The sequence below is a fragment of the Protomyctophum parallelum genome (genome assembly GCF_964188405.1).
Source record: "Protomyctophum parallelum genome assembly, chromosome: 8".
Taxonomy (NCBI): domain Eukaryota; kingdom Metazoa; phylum Chordata; class Actinopteri; order Myctophiformes; family Myctophidae; genus Protomyctophum; species Protomyctophum parallelum.
The window spans coordinates 41,369,324-41,396,826 of record NC_139703.1 but is presented as its reverse complement, the minus strand read 5'-3'; the positions used below and the strand labels follow the sequence as shown (position 1 = coordinate 41,396,826).

At 42.8% G+C, this 27,503-nt stretch overlaps 2 protein-coding genes across 2 annotated transcripts in view; both read left to right on the top strand.

Moving 5' to 3' along the window:
- The first annotated feature begins 1,273 nt into the window (after positions 1-1,273).
- On the top strand, positions 1,274-22,992 carry lrig2 (leucine-rich repeats and immunoglobulin-like domains 2). The gene is made up of 18 exons (XM_083771734.1): positions 1,274-1,964; positions 2,558-2,632; positions 2,973-3,107; positions 4,137-4,280; positions 4,713-4,856; positions 5,310-5,453; positions 8,595-8,738; positions 10,679-10,759; positions 11,264-11,335; positions 11,548-11,616; positions 11,857-12,020; positions 12,734-13,045; positions 13,428-13,709; positions 14,672-15,112; positions 16,077-16,229; positions 16,489-16,629; positions 17,648-17,920; positions 19,375-22,992. The coding sequence occupies exons 1-18, from the start codon at positions 1,765-1,767 to the stop codon at positions 19,617-19,619; spliced, it is 3,219 nt and encodes a 1,072-aa protein (XP_083627860.1). The 5' UTR covers positions 1,274-1,764; the 3' UTR covers positions 19,620-22,992.
- Positions 22,993-24,372: 1,380 nt separating this feature from the next.
- The window catches only part of magi3b (membrane associated guanylate kinase, WW and PDZ domain containing 3b), a 219,000-nt gene continuing 215,869 nt past the window's right edge, over positions 24,373-27,503 (top strand). The window contains exon 1 of the mRNA XM_083772132.1: positions 24,373-25,295. Within this exon, the coding sequence (XP_083628258.1) occupies positions 24,989-25,295 (307 nt within the window). The 5' untranslated portion in view covers positions 24,373-24,988. The remainder of the gene's footprint in view (positions 25,296-27,503) is intronic.

The following is a 27,503-nucleotide window of genomic DNA, read 5'->3' as shown; positions in this document are numbered from 1 at the left end:
TATAATGAGCAGGACCAATTATGGAGATGAGGTTGGAAATGGGTGAAGTGTCCATTAAGTATATGTTGATGCGAATACAACGTATGTTTCATAATCTATTATTATTCCTTTGATTAAAAATGTAGGCTAGAACAAATTTGTTTTTTGAGTGATTCTCTCCCAAAGCCAGAAACCATGCAGACAGCTTTGATTCAGACCATTGCTGAAAAAAATAAAGAGTGCAGCAACATCGCCATCACCTGGACAAAAACGAAAACGTTTGCCTCCTAATGTTCATGTGTATGCAAAAGTATGTAGCAGGCAGGCAATAAATAAATACATATAGGCTATAACAGAATTTGCCTGGTGTTGATTTTTCATAACAAATAGCATGTAAACAGACACATAGTTTACTGTAAAGAAAAGGAGAAGATAAAGAACGATATTTATTAACCTGGCTCTTTGATTTAAGTAGGCCTACTTAATATTATTATTTTATTCTGCCCTGAGCCAAAATAAAATCTCTGCTCCTTATTATCAAACGTGTTGTTAGGTATTCAATCTGATATGAAATTATCTGAAATTCCCAGGGTGGCGTAAGGTTGTCCTGATTTATTTTGTGGGCTAGAATATTAGAAAAATGAACCAATATTTGATATTTGTTCAGAAACAAACGTAAAAAAACCCGTGTTTCTTTAAAGTCAATTCCTCCTGTCGATCAGATTATACTAAGATCCCCTGACCGGCGTAGTCTTGTATTTTGTTTCCGTGGAATGTGTAGTGTACATAAAATTTTTTTTCAAACACTGCAGTGGTTTTCAACCAGTGGTCCCTTGAGAGGGTTCCAGATGGTCCCCAGTTTAATGGAGAGTTGGTAACCAAATAACTGCTTGAGAGTGTCACATTTTACACTCAAGAGTTAATTATTGTTAAACATCTGCATTACTTAATTTACAAGATGTCTAAACAATTAGAGAATGTAGAAGAATTGTCATTTTGATCAACGTTTTCCTGTTATCTCCTAATGGTACCAACATCAATACAGCATGGAATTGTGGGGGGGAAAATATCCAAAGACAACAAAATATCCTTTAGTTTTAGGTCTGAGAGTCTTTTGTCATCACATGGTTGTCCATGGCTCAAATGCCGAATAAATAAGCCTTGATATGAAAAGGGGTTGAAAACCACTGATCTATTCTAGAGCAAATATTTGACAGTCACCAAAACAGACCAATAGGATAACTGTAAACATGCTTGGAAGAAAGGGGGAGGGGACTCAGGATATCTCATGTCATGACTGCGAGGTGCTTTGTTGTTCCTTCGAGGCACGGAGTCGGAGGAAAAATAACTTTTAAGTGTTTAAAACGTCGATCGAACTTCTCGTGGTTGGAGATAAACGTGACACGGAGTCATATGTAGACCATCGGTGTGTAGAATGGCTCATATGAAGCGGTGAAAATCAGCTTATCGGCGGGCTAGTAGCGTTAGCCACTTTGGGAGTGTGTTGTCCAGATTGGAGCGGAAGGAATTTCAACCACTGTGGGAAGAAGAAGACTGGGGGAGAAAATCTTTGTTGGGATGCAGCCGCACGCAAGTTGGAACAATGCATTGTACGGCGCCACGTGTGATTATTCCGAAATTAACGCGAACACATATGCCTATTTGACGAGCATCGAGTCGCAGAAATAATTGGATTTCGTTTTTGTAACTGTTTAAAGCTGCTCACTCAGTTAGCAACTTAGCCACGTAGCTACCGATAGGAAGGGAAGGAGGAGGACATTTAAAATGGCGGAAGGCTGGCCCGTTCCCCCGGCCCTCGTCTTGATGTTGTTGAGTCTGACTCTGACGGACAGTGTCTGGTCGCTGGAGCCCTGTCCTGCTCCGTGCTCCTGTTCCAGAGGTCAAGACGACGTCCAGATCATGGATTGCAACAGAAAAAGGTTGCCCAGTGCACCTCACGACCTACCTGAAGGGATCACCCAACTGTAAGTAATGCTATCCTGGCAGCAGGCAGAGACTATTCCTCAGTGATTCATGTGACACCTTTTTGATATGCATTGATTTTAATAAATCTCTGCCACTGTGGAATCCTCACTAATCTAACTTAATTTACAAATGGAAGTAATTTGACCCTTAAAGGGATGATCACACCATTGTAACTAACTATAGTTACAAAAATATATATATAAATAAATATATAACGCGCACAAACACACACACAAGTGGGTTGCAGTGTCCACACCACAACTATTAACAACAAACGATGGTGAAGAATATAGTTATAGTATAAATAAATAGTGCTGGATGCGAAAGGCCCTTAAGGGTCCATTTGGTTCTTCACTATCATTGGTTTAGCTACCCCTGAAATTCCCCCCAAGAACCCCTGGGGTGACCCCAGATCCCACGTTGAAAACCAGTGCACTACACAATTAATAACGGTAAATAATCTTACCAGGGTTTCCAATGGACAGATGAGGCTTCACTGATGGTCGTTTAATTTTGCCATTGAGTTAATGATTTAGTTAGATTACATTCGTTATCTTAATGAAACTATAATTCCTTCATGATGTCATTTCAGCACCATGAACCATAATGAATTGACTGCTATTCCGTTTCTTGGATATGTTACCTCCAACATCACCACGCTATCCTTGTAAGTTAAGAATATCTTCTAGTTATATGTCATCTGCTTTTCCTGTCATTATGTTTGCACCTATTGCAATTTGGGTTAAGTGTTCTTGCCTTACACATGTTTTGTTTACTAGCCAAAGCATAGATTTATCATTTAATTTAAATCCTCTTTGGGAGAATTTTGACTTATATTTATACTTATCTGTATGTTTCCATACAAACACATGCATGTATTGTGCAGGAAAACTATGCACAAAGTATAAAACTTGCTGAAGTTGCTGTGATCACCATTGATTGTCAGAATTTAATTTGGAGAAAATAAATGCATTTATTTAATTAATTTAAATAATTGTGTTACCCAGAGTCCACAACCGAATCTCAGAGCTGTCGATGCATCACCTGCAGCCGTACGTCTCCCTGGACACTTTGGACCTGACCTCCAACTCCATCGCTGAGCTCAAGGCTGGATCCTTCCCCTCCATGCAGCTCAAATATCTGTGCGTGCACACTTCACACTTACCTAATATTATTTTTAAGTTACCAATTATTGTCCTCTGGCATCCCTATTTTGGGGCTAACATTCAGCAAAAATATCAGCTCAGTGGCCTTGTGGTTAGAGTGTCCGCCCTGAGACTGGGAGGTCAGGGTTCGATCCCTGGCCGGGTCATACAAAAAATGGGACCCAGTGCTGCTTGGCACTCAGCATCAAGGGTTGGATTGGGGGTAAGTCCCTGCGACATACTAGTGTCATGTCCAGGTGGTGTACTTGTACATCAAGCTGCCTCACGCTACAGAAACAGAGATAGGCTCCTGCCATATGGGCCTCATACTTATTCAGCAAAAATAGCTGGCCTACAAGCTCGCAAAAAGGCTATTTTCTGTGAAGATATTTTAAACAGCTTTCTTAAATTTAACTTTCAAAATGGTGCAAGAACCCTGATTTAGTGTAGAGTAAAAGACTAAAAGGTGTATAACTAGTATGAGTTATTGGGAATTAACATTGTTCGTGTTCAAGTGAGCACCAATTATTTACAGTGCCACAGTGAAATGAAGCACAAGCGAAGCGTACAGTGGATAATGTGGGATAAAAACGGTAAAATAAAATTAATTGAAAGGAAGCCGACAGACCAGAACAGAGAACATAAAGGCAGGTGAGCTAACAAATAGCAGAACCAATAGAACAGACGGCACAAGAACAGAGACGGAAGGCAGTAAATAACACAACACAGAAGATATGCCATTAATGGCATTTGATAAATTTAGCTTGGCACACATCAGAGTAACACATTTTCAAATCCACCATAATGGAATTGCTCTTAATTAATTGGCAGTTTATCAAATTAGAGGAAAAAATCACGTATATCGATTTAGTTCTTTTGCTCATTGTTTCCAGTAGGCTCTTTCTTTCTGTTGAGCCCCTTTTGTGTGAAACCGTGCCTCTTCCAGCAGTGAAAATGCAGGTGTGAATGCAATCATCTAACCTTACTTATATTTAGCTCTGACGTTTCTGTTTCTTTATCTGATAGGAATTTGAGTAATAACAAGATCAGCGCCCTGGAGCCTGGCTGCTTTGACAACATCTCCAGCACCCTGCTGGTCCTCAAGCTGAACAGGAACAGAATAGCTATGCTGCCGTCCAAAGTATTCAGACTCCCACAGCTGCAGTTCCTGTGAGTGTTGAATGAATAAGTGTCCAAGGCCATGAATTGACAGTGACGTTTCTTGAGCACTGAGCAATGTGCATTTGCTAAATCTCATTACTGCTGTTCCTAACCTATATTGACCTTTTTGATGTCATTGAAATCGTCAATTATACTGCGAAATAGCCAATGTGTCCAAATTTTTAACCACTTTCAACCTGGCATCGCTATTTTGGGCATGTCATACTGTAGAAAAAAATAGTTTTCAAATATTTTCAAATATAGCAGATCTACAAGTTCACACATCACAATGTGTTGTGGGCTTGTAGATCGTCTCTTGAGATTTTTTGAATGTCATTGAATTAATTAATAAGTTTGTATTTTGGTAGTTGGATGCCTTTTCATGCTGTGTATAGACCAAATTGGTGGTATAAAGAAGATGCTTTATAATCATTCTTACAGTGAATTGAAGCGTAACAAGATCAAGGTGGTGGATAGCCTAACATTCAAGGGCATGGACTCCTTGCGATCACTGAAAATGCAGAGGAATGGAGTGACCAAACTCATGGATGGGGCCTTTTTTGGACTCAACAACATAGAAGAGCTGTGAGTGTGGAGTTGTCTCTTGAACTTTGACGTGTGACAATGATTTATCTAATAGAACGGTTGCATGACTCTTTAAAACATGAAAAGTAGTTTGGATATAGATGCATAGATGCAGCACTAAAGAGAAGCTGGGTAAAAAACATGCTAATATGATACTCACTTGATCTCCACTATAGATACCTGAGTGTAAACAATGTCGTTTTAGTGTCCATGAACAAAGAAAATAAGGCAAATTTCAATTTAGGATTTTTATTACTTAGATTTTTCAATATTTGCACGACACGTCACACTTGTATTGACTCTAAGAAATATAGAAATTGGTTACTTGTATAATTTCTTACATTACGTTTATGCACATTCATTGCATGCCCCCTGAAAGCTCCTGTGTAACTGTCAGAAAGGTTTTATGTGATTGAGGCAGCTGTCCGTTTTACCCCTCTGTTTGTATTGCAGGGAGCTGGAGCACAACAACCTGACTGAGGTCAACAAAGGCTGGCTGTATGGCCTGCGCATGCTGCGAGTACTAAGGGTCAGCCAGAACGCCATCGGCATCATCCGACCCGACGCCTGGGAGTTCTGCCAAAAACTGGAGGAACTGTGAGTTGTCTTTACTGTGAATTTTTACACGCACGCACACACGCTTTTAGGCTTCTACACAGCACTCTAGGTACTTTCACCAGCCACAGTCTCTGGTTTTCATTCTCTGCACTCTGAGGAATGGCTGTTGTCTTAGTGCAGTGTGAGCTGCCTTCAGTATGTTAAGCTTCTGCAGCTGCTTTGGCTGTTTGCTTGCTTGCTTCTGGTGGTTTTATATGCAAACAAACAAATGTTATCTGAAGATGTTTACAGGCTAATGCTGCAGATTAGCATTTCTAATCACGATCTTGCATGAATAACCTAGTGTGTCATTTTCATGGATTTAAAGTTCTCCGCCGTGGCGACGGATGTCCGCCATTTTATAGATTCAATAGAGTCTATATACATTCAATAGATATTCAATAGAGGCTATATACGTGCGGATAGGTTACAGCAATCGCTGTAGTTCTGACAAGTGGCCTACGCCCTACAGTAAAGTTGACCTGAACATGTTGACATGGAGATCTGTGTATGTGCCTGTGTGTGTGAAGACTGCAAACTGAAAAGTGTACTTGGCAATCAATTCGGCCCACTGGCAGAGCCTGATTGGTTGAGCCTCAATTGGCTGAGGCAGAGGCTGGTAATTGCACAGGTGAAAGGAGTTGGCCTCATTAGGCCCACTGGCAGAGCCTGGCCCAGGTGAAAGGAGTTGCGTGCATTACAACGGTACACACACGTACGCACGCGCATTCATAGTAAGATTATGCGGAAGATTAAAGCAAAGTAAGCCACTAAAGGTCGCTGTAACAGATTTTACATTGGCTGAGAGGCTGACGCACTTCGACAAACTGCGACCTCGCGTGCCTTATTGCTTTTCTATTATGGTTACAAGTATGTCAACATGAAAATCATTACCATTAGTTTAATCATAAATCCTGCCTGAAGTTGGGTACAGTCCCGGCTAATTTTAAACACGCTACTATCAAACCTCTTCTTAAAAAGAATAATTTAGACCCCTCCGTCCTCGCTAAATTTCGACCTATTTCCCAGCTCCCATTTTTATCAAAAGTTTTAGAAAAAGTAGTTTACATACAGCTTCAAGTATTTTTAACTACTCATGGTATCCACGATACATTTCAGTCTGGTTTTAAACCTGGTCATAGTACCGAAACGGCCCTACTTATAGTTTTTAATGACCTGAGTTTAACCACTGACTCAGGTAGTCCGGCCGCCCTGGTCCTCCTGGACCTGACTGCCGCTTTTGATACCGTGGATCACAGCATCCTGCTCTCCAGGTTAGAGCATTGTGTAGGTATCACTGGTACTGCTCTACTGTGGTTTAGATCCTACCTGACTGACAGGAGTCTTGCTGTCAGGCTGTCGATTGCATCTCCGACATCAAAAGTTGGATGCTAAATAACTTTCTCACCCTCAACGAAAGTAAGACGGAGGTTATCATTTTTGGCCAACAGTCAGCCCCGTCCCTTGCAACCTTGGGACCCCTCAGTGCCAATATCCACTCATCAGTGAAAAATCTGGGTGTGTTGTTTGACAACAACCTTAAATTTGATAAACAGATTAGCTCCGTGGTCAAAGCAAGTTTCTATCAACTCAGGCTAGTGGCCAGGATCAAGGGCTACCTTTCCCAACCTGACCTTCAGAGAGTTATCCACGCCTTTATCTCATCGCGGCTCGATTATTGCAATGCGCTATTTGTAGGCATGGACCAGTCCACTCTCAGAGGTCTGCAGCTTGTCCAAAATGCCGCCGCACGCCTACTCACTGGCACGAGGAGGCGTGATCATATCACTCCGGTTCTTGCCTCCCTCCACTGGCTTCCCGTTAAATTTAGAATTGATTTTAAGATTCTATTATCTGTTTTTAAATCCCTAAACGGTTTGGCCCCCCTGTATTTATAGGCACTCATGGTCCCTTACACCCCATCCAGGGCCCTGAGGTCAGCTGACCAGCGGCTCCTGACTGTGCCCAATTCCAATTACAGGTCCAGAGGTGACCGTGCCTTTTCGGTGGCCGGCCCCAAACTCTGGAACTGTCTGCCCCTTCATATTAAGTCTGCTCCCTCCTTAGAGACCTTTAAGTCTTTACTCAAAACCCATTTCTTCTCCCTGGCTTTCAATGTTTGACCTAATTAACCTGTGTACTTTTTTTGTGTTGCTTTGATTTTGTTTTACTATGTTACTTGTGTCATGTTTCCTGTACAGCACTTTGGTTGGCCTCCTGGTCTTTGAAAATGTGCTCTATAAATAAAATTTGATTTGATTTGATTTGATAGACGCGTCCTCCAATTAAAACAGTTCTTAATTCACTACAAGAACAATTTCTACAAGAAAGAAGTTCCCGGCAAAAGCTACTTGCCAGTATAGACCATTGAGATGGCTGTGTGCCAGACAGCATTACATTTCCCAAACTGAATCAATAGCACACACAGAGAAACGAAACATAACGTTCCATAAACATAACATAATAAACAAAACTGCTAGCCTAGCCTCTTAGTCTAGTGGGGCTGCAGGACCTGTGTTGTGCCGAGAGACTCTTCCTATTTTAATAGGGAATGGGAGTGCTTGTTTTTGTTAACAAGCATGTGTGGCTCTCACTGCTTAGAAGTCTTGCACGACCGGGGCTTGCAAGAAAAACAAGCGCTGCCCTTACCTCAACTCATAAACCACGAAAGTGGAAAAAGCGGCACTCCAAAATAAAAAATGCAAGACTGGCTCAGATGCAATTTCTCATATTTTATTGAACGCTTACGCATTTCGGCAACAGCCTTCCTCAGAGCAGATTGTTTTTCATCTGCTCTGAAGAAAGCTGTTGCTGAAACGAATAAGCGTTCTCAATAAAATATGAGAAATTGCATCTGAGCCAGTCTTGCATTTTTTATTTGAGCACCCACTGTCTTAACCAAGGGCAGTATCCAGAGGAAGCGCACCTGCTTTTTCTACCTGGCTACAGATACGCTGGATCACGGTAGAAATAACGCAGTAACAAATATCGCACCTGTGACTGATATGAACTGATCTAAGGAGTAGATATATTGTGTGTGTGTTTTTTTTAAATCACGGGAACCAGCCAATGGGAATCAAGGATTGGAACTATCCGTTTGAGAATTGTAGATTAGGCTGACTGTGTTCTCTCTGCCTACAGAGATCTGTCCTTCAACCATCTACCTCGGCTGGAGGAGACAGCCTTTGTAGGCTTGGGTCTCTTGGAGACCCTGAATCTCGGCGAAAACTCCATCAGCCACCTGGGAGAGGGAGTCTTCAGCACTCTGGCCAGCCTACGTACACTGTAAGGACTGCACCATACCATCCATTCATGTCATTGTCTATTTGCAGAACTTTGACGATATGTCATACATCATTGGTTCCCAAAGTGGGGTCTGGGGACCCCTAGGGGTCCTTGAGGGAGTTCCAGGGGGTCCCCAGCTAAAGGATAGTTTGGAACCAAATGGTCCCTGGTAACCTGGCAGTATTGAGTTCACAAGTTCCCTCCTACCTTGATCTGGTCTCTCTCAAGCAGAAACGATGAACCGGAAGCAGCGGGACAAAAATCTGATATCTCCATAATAATTTCGAGTTGTAGACTTGTAGTCCTGTTAGCTTGTGTTTACATTTGCGCTGTGGCACAGCTACAATACGTCACCAGTCTCGCGTTGATCCCCCCCTCTAGTGGCCGCATACGGCCGCATAATGCTCCATCAGATTTTGATCGGAGTACATCGTCTCTGCCTGAGAGAGACCAAATGGGAGCAGGAGGAGGAACTCACTGCTGCCACCAGCTGGCGGAGTCATGTTAGGTCCCTGGTATATCTTTTCTAATGGGGGTCTGTCTGCGGGCTAATGAGTGTCATTTTGGGGGTCATCATTGACATGAAAAAGTTTGGGAACCACTGTCATACATAAACATATAATTTTGACGGGACGGTGTGGTGCCTACGGGGAAAGCCATCTAGAACGGTAGTTTATTTTAACATTTTCATGTCAAGGAACCTCAAATTGATATGTATTTAGTTGGATGTGGACCCCCATCCGAAAAGATTTTATGCCAGGGAAAATAGCTGATCTACAAGCCTGTTGTGAGCTTGTAGATTGGCTATTATAAGCTTGTTGTGAGCTTGGCTATTTTTGAATAGCTAACACATACAATAGGGTGAAACAATTTTTGATGCTATATTGACAGAAAAGGTAGCTTTACGCTATTGTGTATAGTTGTATGTTCATCATTGAATATTGCCATAATATTGCCATACAAAAATAACTGGTTTATTTGAAAGCAGAAAAAAAAACAATACACAAGTTTGGTAAAATATTGTCGTTTTTTGAAGAATGCATTGTACTTATCATAAGATCTAACCTGATGTTGGTTTTATGCATTCTGATGAAGGCTGCTAAACACAGTAGGTTTGTTTGATTCACTTTTTGTGTGTACTGTTATTTTTCTTAGATCATCTTGTAGTAACCACTGTAGAAATAGAATTTGTAGTCTTCATCTTGTAGCATTACCATTAGCAATCCCTTTAGTATTAACGAATAGACCTACCTCCAAGTGTCTCAAAAATATTAGATTGTACCGAGGTTTAATGTAAAACTCTGAAACTATATTGAGCAGCGAGTGCAATCAAGGGCCAGTTGTTGGATTTAATTAAGCAACTACATCTTATTAAATAGAAATCTCCCTGAGAGTACTAGTGGCATCAGGGTGAGTTTGAAGGGAGTGGAATAGGAAGGCATTAATTAGTGCACAGAGTTCCGAGAATACATGGAGCTACAAAAGAGAGAGGGGGGTGGGCGGGTTTGCTAGTGCTGTCATCCTCATGGGCCTTCGTAGCTGACGGGAATCAGATGAGAGTCGGGGTCCTTTTCAGACGCACCCAGGCGAGAGATGCGAAAGGGCCCATGGCCCACTCTGTGAACACAACAAGCCTCTGTGGGTTCACTCATCGATCACGAGGCCGTCTCACACCTACATCCTAAAGTAAGGTCTGTGTTATGGAGGAGCGAGAGGGCAGCAGGCGCTGCTGAAGGCTCGTCCTAGGACGACCTAGAGAGAGAGAGAGATAAAAACAGAGCCAATTAAATCACTCCCTTGTCATAGAGAGGCAAGAGCACCCAGCTGTGACTCTCACTCTGTCAACATGCCTGGTAGAAATAATTTTCTCCCAGCTGTCAAAGGATGATTTTATTTTTAGGTCTCACTTTTTTAACACTTGTTTTTTTGTTTTGTTTCAGGGACATCCGCAACAATGAAATCTCTTGGGCCATTGAAGACTCAATTGGTGCATTTGATGGGATGAAGAAGCTGAACACACTGTAAGTAATTACCATGTCCCATAGATAATGAATAACTGATGCAAAATGTATCTATGGAAATGTACAAAAAGCCAAGTACGGATCAGGGTGAATCGTTTAATTTCAAGCACATGAAAACTCGTGAATGTAGCGCTTCCATCAGTGGCTATGTACTGGATTCACACTGGCAAGGCAGATACGTACATTTGGGTTGACCTGTCTAAAGTTATACTATTTTCTGGGCCAACACAATCGGAACATCTCACCATCCTCTCTAGGGCTCCAACCTGCTAACTGTGAAACGCTGCTTCTTAGGGCTTGAAAATATAATTTTGTTGGTATACTACCTTTTTCATGACTAATCATCAATACATAAATCTGCCTCTTCCTCAGATGTCGGTTAAGTTCATTTTACACATACCGTTTTTTACCAGTTCACAAACGGTAAAACTTTACAGAGGACTGATGTTACTGTGAAAGCCAGGTTTATTAGCATTGTATGACTTTTACATTCGTATCTGCCAGGATTCTACAACGGAACAAGATCAAATCAATCACAAAGAAAGCGTTTGAGGGCCTGGATGAGCTTGAGCACCTGTGAGTACTAACTCCTTTCTCCTTGAGACGGTACATGGCCAATACAGCCTTGAGTATCAGAGTCATCAGCACTTATTGCCGAAGGGATCCTGGGACAGGGGAAGGGTTTTATTACAATCATGCTGATATTGTCTTGCGCCTGTGAAATGTGATGCCATCTTGATCATATCACACCGCTGGAGTGCCTGATCCATATTTCCGTCCTCCCGCAGGGACCTGAGTAAGAACGGCATCATGTCAATACACCCCGAGTCACTGTCGCATATGAAGCTACAAGTGTTGTAAGTAGACAGGAGTGGCCGTAGAGGTACCAGCAAGCATATTTAAGATGTGAGAAAGGTTTCATGATATTTTTATGAACTGGGTCCCTTGGACACTAATTAACTATGGTTGGTGGTACATCACTCACTCCTTTCCCCCCCCCCCCAATATGTTTTTGGATCCTTAACCCACACTGGTTTTGGATTTTTAACCCACACTGGACATTACACCACCTTACTGTTGGCATCTGTTGTTTTCAGTGTTCTGAACAGCAGCAGCTTGCTGTGTGATTGCCAGCTCCAGTGGCTGGGCAAGTGGTTGACTGACAGCCACTTCGAGCAGTCTGTCTCAGCTGTGTGCGCCCATCCCGCCAGCCTTCTGGGTCACACCGTCCTGTCTGTCCGCCCTGAGGAGTTTGTTTGTGGTCAGTCACTCTTTCACTTATCCATTATTAGCTGTTTATCAGCCACAGAGCAGCAAAAAAGGTGGGGCAATATTTTTTCTCCTTCATACTGCGTTTTAGTCAAGAACCTGGTCTTATTGTTTTCATCAGGGCCATCTGCACATAACCTGACTCCGCCAGATGGGGCAGCAGAGAGTACACTGGGTTCCCCCCTCCTGCTCCCATCTGGGAACTCTCAGGCAGACTCGATGCTCCGGCCACCAAACGGCCTGGCCAATCAGCGGCAGCTAGAGGCGGGATCAAGGCATACACAGTCCTGCCTTGATCCCGCCTCTAGCTGCCGCTGATTTTTGACAAATACAGATATTATACACTATAAAGAGCAGATACTAACAAAACATACTCTCTCCCCATTCCTTCGGCCTGGTGGAGACAAAAATGAATGCTGAATACAAATTTTGTATTCAGCATTATTTTTTTTAGTATCTGGCCTTTAGTTTCTGATCTGTGTATCTGTTCTGAGCACAGTCAGAAGATGAGTGATCTTTACCTGTAGTGACTGTGCTTACATTTAGATCAGTATCCATTTAGTGGCACAATCTATTAGCAAAGCTGTTCATTCCGGCAGTTCAAATTGTTAACATTTCAAGATTTCAGTTCTGTTGCCTTTGCCAATCCAACGTTGGTTCCACAAGGTTTTCTGATCCGAGTCTGTTCTCCCCTCTGCTCCACAGATGACTTCCCTAAGCCTCGGATCACTGCACACCCAGAAACCTACACGGCGCTGCGAGGGAACAACGTGACACTGACCTGCATCGCCTCCAGCAGCAGCGACTCTCCAATGACCACGGCCTGGCGCAAGGACGGCGAGGTGCTGTATGACGCCGAGGTGCAGAACTATGCCCGCTACCAGGAGGGTGAGCTGCTCTATACCACCGTGCTGCACCTCCTCAACGTCAACTTCACCGACGAGGGCCGCTACCAGTGTGTGGTGTCCAACCACTTCGGCGCCAACTACTCCAACAGGGCCAAGCTTACCGTTAATGGTAAGGGAAATGTCTTGTGCTTTCCGTGGAAGCTTGGCTTGTTATCGACTATCTGTTTATTTTCTTGAACCATTTTATTTTTGTTTTGTTTTATGTTTTTGGAACCGCCTAAAACCAGAAAGGTGTTGAATGTCAAGTCTTTACAAATACAGTTTTATCCAGAAGATGATTTAAAGATGGTTAAACACAATTTCAGAATAGTTCTGCGAGGGTTTGTATGGTCGCTAATGAACGACACAATACTATTTAAATTCTTGATCTAGTAAAAGCTAACCATCTACAAGACTAGAGCATGTTTGCAAATACCATGTAGGTCTGAATGTCATCTGAGACTCATCTCTAAACTTTCCACCAACCCTGTTTTCCATCGTTCTTCCCATAGAGCTACCTTCTTTCCTCAAGACCCCTATGGACTTGACCATCCGCACGGGTACCATGGCCCGTCTGGAGTGCGCTGCAGAGGGCCACCCGTCACCCCAAATCGCCTGGCAGAAGGATGGGGGCACGGACTTCCCTGCTGCCCGTGAGCGTCGCATGCACGTCATGCCTGATGATGATATCTTCTTCATTGCCAACGTGAAGACAGAGGACATGGGCGTGTATAGCTGCACAGCCCAGAATGCAGCGGGCAGCCTGTCGGCCAACGCCACCCTCACTGTGCTGGGTGAGTCAGAGACCTGTGCGACAAATACTGTTCCTGTAATTCTTTGAAAGATCTTCTACCACTCCTTCCTGAGCCCTTCACTCGAATAATATACTGTATACTTGTGTTGATTCATACCTTTTGGCTTTAACCACTTGTACATACTCAATTGATCTAAGTGTGTAAGGAATTGATGCATCCCTATTCTTCACTCATGTCATCACACTGGCTCCTCTTATGTTGCCATTCTTGCTGTGTCCCAGACCCCCATTATTGTTTGTTTTTAATGTTTTGGTGTTTGTAGTGTATCTAGTTCTGTTGGCGAAGTGTTTTACTCCTAGGACATTTCATTTGAGATTGATAGCGACATGCCCAATTTTGTGTTCTTTTGTAATTTGATTAACTAATGTAGATGTAACAGCAAATCTTGTTATACTGTGGCCTGTTTGGTGTGCCAATTCACTTTGTGAAAATTACAGTGTAACTGGACAGCTCCAACATAACCAATTTGATCACAGAATGCGAGTGAAACATAGGCTTTCAGCCCTGATATACTGACATAATCAATGGCTTTAGAAAAAAGTGACCTTTTACAAGTAACATGAAATCAGTATCTTGTGTTCAAAGTCAAACTACAGATTCATTCAACATTGACTATCACCGCATGTGCAGATGGTTCCTTGCATAACTTACATTCAAGTCCTGCATATTTTAAAATGGTTTAACTTTAAACTGTTAAACTATAGCTATTTCTGTAATGTTTTATGTCCTACCCGGGATTCAAACCCGGGTTTCCTGTGCACGATGCCAAATAATCTTCCACTCAGGCGAGAGGGAATCCTTGCTTGGCCAGGGGAGAGATTGCATCTATGAGCTTCAGAACAAGCTCTGGAGTGCAGCTTTGAATACAACTGTCAAGCTATAGTTCCTATTGAATACTGCTGTAAATCAGACACTGATTGAGGCCATGTGTCTCCTTCCAGAAACGCCATCCTTCATGCGTCCTCTGGAAGACAGGACGGTGGCCCGCGGGGAGACGGCTGTGCTGCAGTGCATTGCGGGCGGCAGCCCGGCTCCCCGCCTCAACTGGACCAAGGACGACGGGCCGCTGGTGTTGACAGAGCGGCACTTCTTCGCCGCGGCCAACCAGCTGCTCATCATCGTGGACGCTGGGCCTGCCGACGCCGGCAAGTACACCTGCATCATGTCCAACACGCTGGGCACGGAGCGCGGCCACATCTACCTGGGCGTTTCGCCCTCGCCCAACTGCGACACAGGCGGTGGCTACGACCAGGACGGCTGGACGACCGTGGGCATCGTGGTGATCGTGGTGGTCTGCTGTGTGGTGGGCACCTCGCTGGTGTGGGTCATTGTGATCTACCACATGCGCAGGAAGAGTGAAGACTACAGTATCACCAACACTGGTGGGTGCAGCACTACTTTCATAATGCAACCAGGGCGAAAGTTTTTCTATGGTCTAAATTACTCGCATACAATTTAGGCATTTAGCAGACTCTCTAAATCCAGAGCGATTTACAGTAAGCAAGAACAACACATCAAATACATAGAAATAGTCATCAAGAATCATAAGAAAGCTAAGAACGCTAAGAACCTAACATCTGTCTAACAGTGTAATATCTATATAATGAAACTATACTATATGGTGCTATGTCTACATAAAATGCTATCTAAATTACATAATGTAGGCCTAATCACAAAATTATAACACTTTACATTACATTTTTATACAGTGAAACAGAAATATCAAACGTTCATATTTGGTTGTAAATGACAAATTTCTCCATTCTGATTCTCCATTTCTCCACTAAACAGAGTGGATCTATTAATTGTTTATTCAATTAACACTTTTACCTTTAAATGCAAACAGAATTGCCAAATGTAGTGTGGGCTGTCAATGGTGTCAATCATTTTGGTAGAACAGGAGAATAAAAAGCTTGTCTTGGTGTTCAGCTGCTGCTTGAGGCTTTGGCTTCGTAGGAGTAGCACCTTAAGTCTTACCTTTTCACCAGGCTCATTCAGCCATCTTTGATTCCAAGTAAATGTCGTTATGAAAGCATCATGGAACAATTCTTTCCAAAGCTGGGTCTGCTGATATGAGGGGGATTTCCAGCGAGTCCCCAAGCACTATGAAATATAGTTTAATTTTGTGATCTCCTAACGGTCTTTCTCCACTTGAATCTCCTAGTCAGTTATGCCGGTTCTGTACTGCATTTCTGGGGTTCTCTGAGGACCTAAAATGAGTGTAGAATAACCACAAGATAATGAAAGTGCCCACAGGGGAAGAAATACCTGGTATTCGTGTGAAAGGCTCTTACACTGACTTCTCAGACCGTATGTAACAAAAAGATGCTTTTGCCTGCCTTCCAGATGAGATGAACTTACCAGCAGACATCCCCAGCTACCTGTCCTCCCAGGGAACGCTGTCCGAGCCCCAGGAGGGCTACAGTAACTCTGAGGCAGGCAGCCACCAGCAGCTTATGCCTCCTCTCTCCAACGGATACATCCATAAGGGCACAGACGGTGGGTGGCCATTCTCGTGCACTCAAATTGGTTTGACTGAAACTTGACTTCTGTTCTGTATGTTCATTTTTGGCAGTAATACCCCATCTACACTGTAAAGTCATTTGTCAATATATATCTCTCTCTCAAAATATAAGACTTTCGTTTTTTGAGTCATTTGCAACGTGTGACTGTGCTTTTCTACAACTACGTTAATCCACAATGTGACCATACTGGGTTTATTGTGTTTTTGCTGAACGATGGTGTGCATGTTTTGTAGGTGTGTGTTATGGGGACACAGGCAGCGAGGTGGAGACTGACGGGAACGGCATGCTCCACTGCAGGGTGGGCTCCCTGTTTACAGGACGCAGCAGCTTCAATCCTGGGGACACCCGAGAGGGACTGACAGGAGTCCCCAATGGTTAGTGGCCTTTTTACTTTTTATTTAACATGGGCATGGGATCATTTATTTTAGAGTGGTATCTATGGACATGCAACATACAGGTGTCTGGCCAGAATTGAACCAGGGACATTACGGTTGTGTGATTGAATTCATGTCAATGTGTATTTTTTACATTTACATAATTTGGAGAAAACGAAATCCTATCGCACAAAAACTTGGCCGCTCCCTTACAGTAACTGTGGACGCTCTGTTGAAGACCCATTAACATACCTACTGGGATACCTTCATACTTGGCTTTACTCAATGATTACCGTAATTGGTTTATGTCACAAATTAACACTTTGACTACAGAACCCGAGTTACTGGAGTTAATTAACTGTAGAACACTTTACCTGCGATTGGCGAGTTGCCCGAGTTATGTTTTCATTGTTTAATCCACATTTTTAATCGTTTTTTAAGTCATACGGGCAATCCACCGGACAGAGTAGAGTGAGAGGAGACGAGCTTTGATGATGTCATCGCAAAAAGGTCTGTCACTCTGGTGTGCAAAGGGTGATCGCCAAGATTACGACAAGCGATTACACCATTTTAAAGTCGATTTTCATGACGAGCAACTCAGCGGTCGGCGCAGTGGCTGTTCAAACGTAACTTTAAACATAGGCAGTGAAGATTGAAACATGATCGTTTAATCCTGGCAATAAAACTGTTGACATCCTCCTATTTGAGTATGGAGTACTTATTTTATGGCAATGTTTTAATTCGTTTTTATATATCCTGATAACAACAATGTGATATTCCCATAGAATTGATGAGGTTCATCTATACTTTCTACAGGAAACGTACACAATAATCAGTGTTAGTTTATCCATTTATAAAGCGGAGTGTGTACAAATGTAAATGGTAATCCATTTGATTACATTCAGAATTAACACTGAGGTTTATACCGCTTCCTGACAGAAGTGCACATATGCACGGAACATGCCATAGAATCTTAACATTAGGCCTGTAGTAAGTGCCCCTGTTTTGTCCCCACAAGGTGGCGCCGGTTCATTGGTCATCTGCTCCGACTGCTACGACAACGCAAACATCTACTCACGCACACGGGACTACTGCCCCTACGCATACCTGGGCGAGGACGACCCCCTGGACAAAAGCCTACCACCAGGCGCCAAGGAGTCCTTCAGCGAGCACACCCAGCATGAAGACGTGACCCTGGAGAGCCTCATTGGCAACCAGGACCCGTCCGTCTTCCCGGCCTCCCATGACAAAAGGCTGAGTGGCAATGTGCCCTCAGAGCACTACACTAACGGTGATTACTTAACTCAAGTCTCAGCACTCGTTTGGGAGATGTGGAATGACTAGAAAAGCCTGGAATATTTGGGACATTTATGTGGCAATTTCAATGGATGTGAGAGATGGGGTGGTACTCCATTTTGACTCTTGGGTGCTATTTCCATGTCACAGAATAAGCAGAACATCTACTTGAGTGTAAGTCAGGAGGGCCCAATTTAGAGATATGCATTGAAAATACAGTTTTTCTGTACTGTCAGTTTCTGTAACGTCGGGGAATTTTAATTGCCATCAACTAGAGTCCCGGGTCTAGCTGCTGTAGTCCCTGATTAGACTAGCGAAAAGGATGGTAGGTGATCCAATTACCTTCCTGGTAGAGGTGAAAAGTGTGTATGCATTATGTAACTGTTCCCCTTAAGGTATTTTATTTCTTGATTGTGCCACACTGAACATATACATTTACATTACAAAGTATATCTGCTATTTATTTTAATAGCCAACGCTAAAATCTAAAATGACATTGATGCTTTCCCGGTATTAATGGGTTAAGAAATTAATGTCTGCAAATCTACACTGGAAACCTGTTCTCCTATCTCATTTACTAATGGACAAAAAAAATGCTTTCAGTCTCCCAAGCGAGTGGGCAGAGGTCCAGTCTAGCTTATGCCTAGATGTAAACAATGAGCTCATAGATTTCACTTAACGCCACCTTGCCCAAGGACGAGGTATTTCACAGCAAGTTATGAAGCAGCGAGATTGCCTTTTGTGTGGATACTGGACTCTAGGATCTTATCGGTTCAGATACAAAGTGTCTGTCTGAACTCTGGAGATCTGTATGAGCCATCCGGGGAACTGAACCCAGGATACGGCGAAACGATAGATGAGGCATCAATTCTTTCTATGCCGTTTTTTAGTATCTCAAGCTTAGCAGATCTGTCATTTTACTCTATTGACAGCAGGAAGGAAACATATCAGAAGCCCACGATATTGAATTGATGGAATTTTTACTTTTTTATAAACTTTGATAAAAACGAGTGAGCTGAATTTCGAAAGGAAAATATCAAGTGGCTACAAATGGCACATAATATGACGGTATAAGCTGTACGCCAATATGCTCTGGTAGACTTGATTTGAAATGCAGCTTGAACCCTGGTAGCCAAAGTGTGATCCTTCAACATTTGTCAAAAGAAGAGGGAATTGGAAAGTCATCGTGTGCATATACACTTACTGTAAACCTAACCCATTGTGACACTTTTAGTATTGCCTCTCCCTCTGCTGTGAGGATTCTCCAGGAAATGTTGCAGGGCTTGAGGGACATCCGTTTTACCACTTTATTACACATAGATTTGTTTCTGTATTATATGACTCCTGCAGCAATATTCACCTTTTGTGGATGTGATGTACTGTGTTTCCACAAAGGTCTTTCTAAACTAAGCTCTGATCTACTTTCTCCCACTCTCTTCTTGGCCATAGATGTTTCCAGCAGGTCATTTTGGGTGGAAGGAGAAGAGTCGTCCATGAGGCCCCAGCTGGGGCCATCCCAGCACCCAGTGACTGTACACAGGACAACCCGGTTAAGCTCTTCAGCGGCCGATGGAGCAGAGGTGCAACAATGCAACACTGCGGAGGTGGACACCCGGTCCGGTCAGTGCACGCAGGACCACAGAAGTGCCTCCCATAACAGGACTAACCCTCAAGAGCAGCCCATTCCCACATAGGGGAACGCCCAAACGCCCTCCCAGCCACATTCTTCCCTCTGACTCTTCCTTGTTGCATCTCTCAAACCTTCACCTCTCTCTCTCTCTTTCTACCCACTACCTCCAAAGAGACCTCCTCACACTCTGCCAAAGAAGCTCTCATGTATGTTTACATTCCTCCCCCTCCACGGGAGAAGGAGACGCTTTGTTTGCTCTCCGCTATGGAGGAAAAAGGAAAACAGACAGATAATCTTGGGCTGGAGAAATGGATTGGTGATTAAAGTCGCCTCGCTCAGTGATGCCTAAACCGCACCCCCCCCCCCCCAACTCTGCAGGGCCTCTTTCTGTCAAAAAAAGGAAGAAAACCCTTAACCCTCTTCACTCTCCTTGGAGAGAACGCTATGAATGTATGCTTCAAAGGAGCCATGTTTGATGCTGCCATGGGAGTGTTTTTGAGATGTCTTAACTTCTCACACTCACCATTCCTGCAACTGAGGTGGGAGCTGGGAGGAGGGGCAAGGAAGTACAGTTCTAGTGCCAGTGGGCATATACTGCTTCACGCTGGTAGCCCCGACTCCTCATGGCTGGTACGGTAGCTTGGTGGAGCAGTCTTGCTACATGACTCATGTGGAAATGAATAATTGACCTCTTCCTAAGTGTGTGTGGAGCAGATAGTGGGTCAAATGCACAGGGGTCTGTGTAGTTCCCTGACCAGCAGTTTGCGGTTCTTTTATTAACTTAATGTAGGGAAGCGACCTTAAATGCATATGTCCATACATTCCCGTAGGAATCCCTATAGACTCATAACAACGTAATCTGGTAACCAGTTATGCAAATCCCAGAGACGATGACACCAAGAGTGGTGTATATTATAATTTATATATATATATATAAAGTATATATATATAAATATATATAACCTATATCATTGCCTATTCTCGTTTTGTCCTGTGTCAAGAGTAAATGACTTTTTCTTATGTTTTCATAATGCTGTTATGTTGGGTTTAAGAAAGTATACAAAGTTTGCACATTTGACAATCATGGATTTGCTGGCCATTCTGTAATAGCCAACTTTTATTTTTTTACAAGCAGTCTCCTCAACAGCTTTTTGCCCGTATTTTCATGGTTTATAATTCAATTCATCATGCACTGATATCTTTTTCTGTTTCTCATGATTCATTAACAGGCACTTAACGTAAATGGTGGTCTATTTTCTTTAGAATGCAGTGTGCATGCCAATTTACATTGCTGTAAAGGCTTGTTGCCATGACTTCCATATCACAAACTTCGCTTTTTAATCATCTTTATTGATATTCATTAGGGCTAGATTATCTTTCTTCTTGGGACTGTGAAAAAGGAGAATGTATTGTATTATTTTATACTTGTATGTATGTGTACATATGGCTGTTAATCTATTCAATCTCATATCCTTCTAGGCCTTTTGTAGAGAGGCTTAAATCCTTTAAACTTCAGTGACCTTTACATGTTTTTACTCTTTAATTTTCAGCTGGTGTTGTCCCAGCATGATTCCATATGCCACACGTTTTGTACAGGTTATAAGACCAATTTATTTCTCAAGACTACGTTATATTCCAGTTTATCCTGATCACCGTAATTATAAAGTTGCAACCATGTGCATTCCACGTTGTTTTCATGAAGTTAAATTGTCAAATTGCTTTCGGCCATTTGGGAAATCAAAGTGCTTATCAGGAAGAAAGCAGTGGTATTTATGTCAAGTTCAATTTGGCCTTATTACATGTTTTGTCATTCTGAAGAGCTCTTGTTTATTGCACTTCTGAATCGCCCAGACGTGTTGTGAATTAATTTAGTAGACTAACGTGCCTCACCCATTTGTTCCTCTTAGACCACTTTCTTGTTTTATGAATATATTCACCCAATTGTTTCACACTTTGGGAATATTCACCTTGTTGATTACGATGTTTGATAATTTCTCCCTCCTGTATATGGAGAGTTTGCAGCTCTCATTATTGTAATCTTTTTTCTTTTCAGTTAATTTGATTTCTGTCAAATCTGAATTCATAGGAAACATTCCATGCAAAACATCTTAATTATATAAATTGTCATGCATCCGGTAGGCAACATTCTGCTCGTTTCAACAAAGGGTCTCATTCATCTTTCATTTTCTCTCTTTAGTAGTGGTGTATAAATGTCAACATTTGGTACTGCACCCTATATCAGCGACCAGGGCAAGATTTCATTATCAAATACCTATATTACAATTGTTTATAGGGTCTATAAGTAAATTAATGTAAACTCTTCCACAGGAGGAGCCTTTTCATATTTATGAACATACTCTTGTCATTTTCACCTATATACATGATGGGTGAATAGGATGAACATTTTTAAGAAATAGTTATCACCGTGAAACTTGATTACTTACATGAAGACTAAAGAATAAATCAAGCATGAAGTCATGCTGATACATTAATTTACAATCTATCAAGACAAGGTGGTTATACTTTGTTAAAACTAACAGCAACATTGTCTCATGAAAGGTTATCGTATTAGTACTTTATGTCTGGACAAGTAGACATACTTCAGAATCCGATAAAGTGCCCACACAGAGTCCGCTTAAAATGGTATATGTGCATCTACTTAACAGGATTCGCATGATTCTTTTGACATTCTTGCCTCAGCTAGCTTCAAGTATTTATTTCCCCTAAGAAATAATAAACTCCACATGGGAATATTTCCTCAACAATCAGGCATGTCTCAGTATACCCGTCAAGTCCCTCTAAACCCCTGTGGTGTATCGAAGCTTGATAGGAAGGAGTCAGTCAGGTTTGTTTTGTGCCAGATCATTAGCAGGGTCTGCATACATTTGGAATCAAGCCTCTGTCACGGATTCCCATCTGTCAGCTTTGTGACTCCTTGATCCAGCCGAAGCAGTTTTTCTTTTTGTTACCTATTGTAATTGCTTTAAGGGTTTGCAGTTCAATTTCATGCTCCTCTGATTGTTGGAGAAATTGAAATGGAAAGGTACAATGACAGGTAGATCTGCACTGCAGTTTTCCTCTGGATAAAGTTTTCTACCTATCCATCTATCATCCCAGCGAAGCTTCACTTCTGGAGCGTGTACATTGATTTAATGGTCAATATTTTTGCCAACACAGCTCAATATAATGTTCATTTGTACTTATTTGTTTTATTTGTTGACAGCCTTTATGAATTTATACCAAAGTTTAGCAGTAATGCTCTATCAAATGCTGCTTTTTTGTATTGATTTTTAGCAAAAAAGGAACAAAAAAATGACTTCATTTCAAATGTATTTTTGAACTTTGTTTATGTGTACATTCTGTAAAGCATGTCTAAAAGAGCATTTCTTTTGTTACATACAGTAGCTGTTACTCAACAATAAACCTGAATTCTGATATATCTGGACATGAATTGTAAATAACCCATAGAAGGCTTTCTTTGTATAATAAATTGGGCTACTTGAAATGTATTTAAACAAAGGAGAGAAGATTTTAACCACCAGCATCCATATTCTGGGGGGAATTTTAGCTAAAGGAAATTCATTATTCAAGATAAAGTCCAGGGGAGACCCTTGCTTACCAGAATGCAGTTCCACAATGTAATTAGATACTCAGTGCTCCCCACATCCAATCACTTTTCAAGGCATTTAATATACACATAAGAACTGACCACTGCAGCCTACAGGAGCAGTGTACTTTGTTTCTAAACTGCATTGGTTTGAAAGGCTTCATGGCCCACATTGACTCTAGTCTAAGACTTCACGTCACCTCATCAGTTTGCCACCCAGTACAAAACCTTGTGAAGGGTTCGATTTGTTCAACCTCAGAGATTAATTAACTCAGAGGATTTGACCCACAATCCCACATTTGAAAGTGAGCACAGGAAATGACTGACTAGTGACTGGCTGAATGAGTTTGCCAGTGCTTGCCTATTGTGCCGATATTCTCTATTCCAGCTTTGGTCGAGCTACCATGAATTGATTGAAAACCAGCTGAGCACATTGTAGGTCCTGAACAACATTGACGGTGGGTAAAACAATAAGTAAAGCCACTAGACGAAATAGAACATATTTTGAGCATTTGTAAAATTGTAATTATAATTAATGTGTTTTTGAAATTGGCGAATTAAAATCAAAGTAATAGTCCCTTAGAATTTGCCTACATCTAAATCAATTGAATAATTATGTTGCTGGGAGGTCAAGGCTAGGTCACAGACTAATAGAACTAAACAGTAATGGTTCCAATTACTTGGCTTCGTCGTTGGGTGGCAGTGCAGTTACACTATGGAGACACTGAAAATAGTCGATTGGAATCTTTACCCTAAAATACAGCTATTTGAACACACCACTGTCGGGACCCATAATATGGTCACGCAGTGCAAATTTAAGCATTTAAATTATAGATTTTAACTGTTTAATAGGCACCGTGGGTGTTTCCCGTGTATTAGCCTATATAATTCATAACATAGAATGCATGGCGTTAGAGGATTTGTTTACCCCTTCTCTTTTATCAAAGTAAATTAATACAGGCACTTTCTCTGTGAGCTGGGTTCAACACAAGTTATTACAGCATACGTGTATTACGCATATACGTAGTACTAAAATTGGTGCTGATTTGCCTCGACACACCGGAGGATGGAGCCAGCAGCGTTAACGTCAAGAAAAGCTGGTTGAACCGGGTGCGCACAGACAGTGATGCGTAAATGGGCGTTTCGGAGCGGCGCGGCTCGTTTGGCGGTGCCAGGTGTGTTCAAACCTGTAGCAGGGAAGAATGCTGTCATTGAAGCGAAATGTTTCGGATCGCGAATGGGAATTGATACACCGTCTTCCAGTGAACGCAGCTGGCCATGTCGCCTTGTCACCCATCTGCGAGCCCGCGCTCACAGGTATGAAATGATCTCTCGTTGACGCACTAACATAAAAGCCACGGCGTCCGAGATTCCATCCAGTCGAGTATCGTTCGCTCATCATCGGTCAGTCGGATGAGGTGAGTTCTGCGTTTTGTTTTGACAACTTGCGCCCGAACGAAGGCTTCTTGACAAAAAACATGTCTCGACATACGATGGCGCGTTAGCGAGGAATACATTAATTCTTCATTTTTAACCAGTTCGCCACTGTCAGACCTGTCAGGGCTGTAATATTTACGCACAACAACAAGCACTTGGAAGTAGCAGCCAGGACTACTAAACCCACGACGGAGCTATTCTCCGTGCGATGACAGACCACAACGCATACGAGAAACCGAGATGAAATCCCCAACAGGTCGAGGGAATAACTTACCACACCACATCTGCTAGCACAACGAAAGCGAATTGAATAGTCTGAAAGGGAAGAGAAAGGGGGCGACATCTGAGGAGCATTTGGACATTGTTTATTTTTTAGAAAGGAGTTCAACATGTCCAGAACACTGAAAAAGAAGAAGCACTGGTCCAGTAAAGTGGTAGAGTGCGCTGTGTCGTGGGGGAACCTCGGGGATTTTGGCTCCGTGGTGGAGATCCTGGGAGGAGCCGAGGTGGGAGAGTTCCCCTACCTGGGCCAGATGAAGCTGGACGTGCTGGTGTGCCATGTGGGGAAACTGCCCTACTACGGAGACGTGTTGCTGGAGGTGAATGGGACGCCTGTCAGTGGACTTACCAACCGTGACACCCTGGCTGTCATCCGCCACTTTCGGGAGCCAGTTCGCTTGAAGACTGTCAAACCAGGTGCGTTTCTCCCGTGCCTGTTATCACACAGTCTGTAGCCTACCTGAGCTCTCATAGCCAGGCTATGGTATTGCCAAAAGCATTGAAAATGCAAAGCTGTCCAGTGTCCACTCACTACTAGCCACAAGCCACGTACCCACCTGATAATGTGCCTAGAGAGCATCAAACATGATAATGGTAATAATGGCATGGAGGCCAGCTTAACTGTATTGGAATTTGGACTAAGTGCACTCACATCCATGAAAATATGGCCTAATTACATTTGCCAATAAAAGGCTACACCGTGTCTTGAGAAACTGGTTTGGTTATCCGTGTTGTCCCATCATTTAATTTCCCATCCTTGTCTCTGAATGCTGCCTATAATTTTTAAGTCTATATACAATGAGAGCTTGGCGTTATTGTTAAGGTCTATCAATTATATCATGTTGCATGCAGTATAGCCTACAGAGATGTAGTCGATGATGCAGAATGCCTTCGGGCGGACTGCAGGCTCCATGGTTTGGGCAAAGGGTGACTGCATGATGCTACAGTAGGCCTAAGTGAGGAGGGTCAGTTGTGTGTTAGTAGGCAAGGCCGGTGGGTTTTGCTCTTGTTATTTGGCTATGCTGATTTACAGTGCACTGTAGCCGTAATGGCTAAAACAACAACTGACACTGTTCAGAAGGTTACATCAGCTGTAGCAGCTGAGTCCCAGGGCCTGAGGCAAGCAGCCCTGAAGATCAGCTGTGTCTGCGTGTGGATGTGTGGGTGTGTGGGTGTGGATGTATCTTTTTCACTTTAGACATACACTGCAGAAGCCTCAGTTTTAATTTAACTCTCAGAGTCAGAGTGTAAACGGAGTGTAGGCCAATTTATGGGGAAAATAAATGGTCACAAATAAATGGAGATTTAATTCCACTTAGCAGATGCACTTGGTTTTCTTGTCCGTATAATTCTCAAGAACAGTGTGGACAATTTAGCTCCCAGGTTCTCCCCAATGATTGAATTCTGCACTAGCAGTTAACTGTGTGTGTGTGTGTGTGTGTGTGTGTGTGTGTGTGTGTGTGTGTGTGTGTGTGTGTGTGTGTGTGTGGCCGGGTCCACGTTTTTTCAATGTATTAACCTGTATTTGAGAGCCCTTTACTGTGTGTGGGGGGGGGGGGGGGGGGTCCACGTTTTTCCAATGTATTCACCTGTATTTGAGAGCCCTTTACAGTGTGTGTGTGTGTGTGTGTGTGAATTTCATTACTCCGTATGCCCCAGAGCTCCCAACACCACGGTCTCTGCCCCACTAACCAAGGATGATTAATAAAGGGCATGGGAGAGAGAGAGAGAGAGAGAGAGAATCAGCTCTGACTTTGGCTCTAGGCTCAACACCCATGCCAAACATGTTTTGCTCTTTAAAGCTCACTGTTGCAAACGCCGACAATTCGCTCCATAACTTACTGCTTCACTTTCCTGAGTTTCCTCTTCATCATCACCAACCAAAGCAACTGCCCTGACTGTCCTCAAATGAGAGGTTGCTAGTGAGGTGGCAATGCATTTGATGATCTTCAACATTGATGTTTGTCACCATATACTGTAGAGGTACAACCTCTTACCTCACACATCACCCTCTGGCTCTGGCATCAACACACTTATAGCCATGTACACATGGAGCTGTTATTGAATGTCTATTTGTGTTGTAGCCTGTGTGTGTGTGTGTGTGTGTGTGTGTGTGTGTGTGTGTGTGTGTGTGTGTGTGTGTGTGTGTGTGTGTGTGTGTGTGTGTGTGTGTGTGTGTGTGTGTGTGTGTGTGTGTGTGTGTGTGTGTGTGTGTGTGTGTGGACGTATTTAATCTAATAAATGCACATGTTCTATATTGTGCGTGCGCGTTTGCATAGTATGTGCATGCCGTATGTGCGTGAGTTCCTGAATGTGTGTCTGACTGTGTACAATCCCACATGGTTGCCTCATGTTTAATTCACACCTTTTGCATAATTGAGATTGCGAGCGTTTTCCTCCACACTGATGGAGGGAGGGAGGATCAGCGGTTAGCAGGAATCCGTATTCCGTGATGGCACAACGGCGGCCAGCGGCAGAGGAGGGGAATGCTCCATTCATAGTATGCTGAATGCTGAAAAAAAAAGCAATATTCAAAGCATCTTACAAGTGAACAACGTGGCATGCTGTGAGCTTGTAGATTTGCTATTTTCAGCATGCAACACACTGGCACAAAGCAAAGTATAA

Excerpts from the sequence above, each read along its gene's own strand:
- lrig2 (XM_083771734.1), top strand. The coding sequence starts at position 1,765 with ATGGCGGAAGGCTGGCCCGTTCCCCCGGCCCTCGTCTTGATGTTGTTG. Across the intron at positions 13,046-13,427 it reads GGCCAAGCTTACCGTTAATG|AGCTACCTTCTTTCCTCAAG; the intron begins GTAAGGGAAATG and ends TTCTTCCCATAG. Across the intron at positions 13,710-14,671 it reads CGCCACCCTCACTGTGCTGG|AAACGCCATCCTTCATGCGT; the intron begins GTGAGTCAGAGA and ends GTCTCCTTCCAG.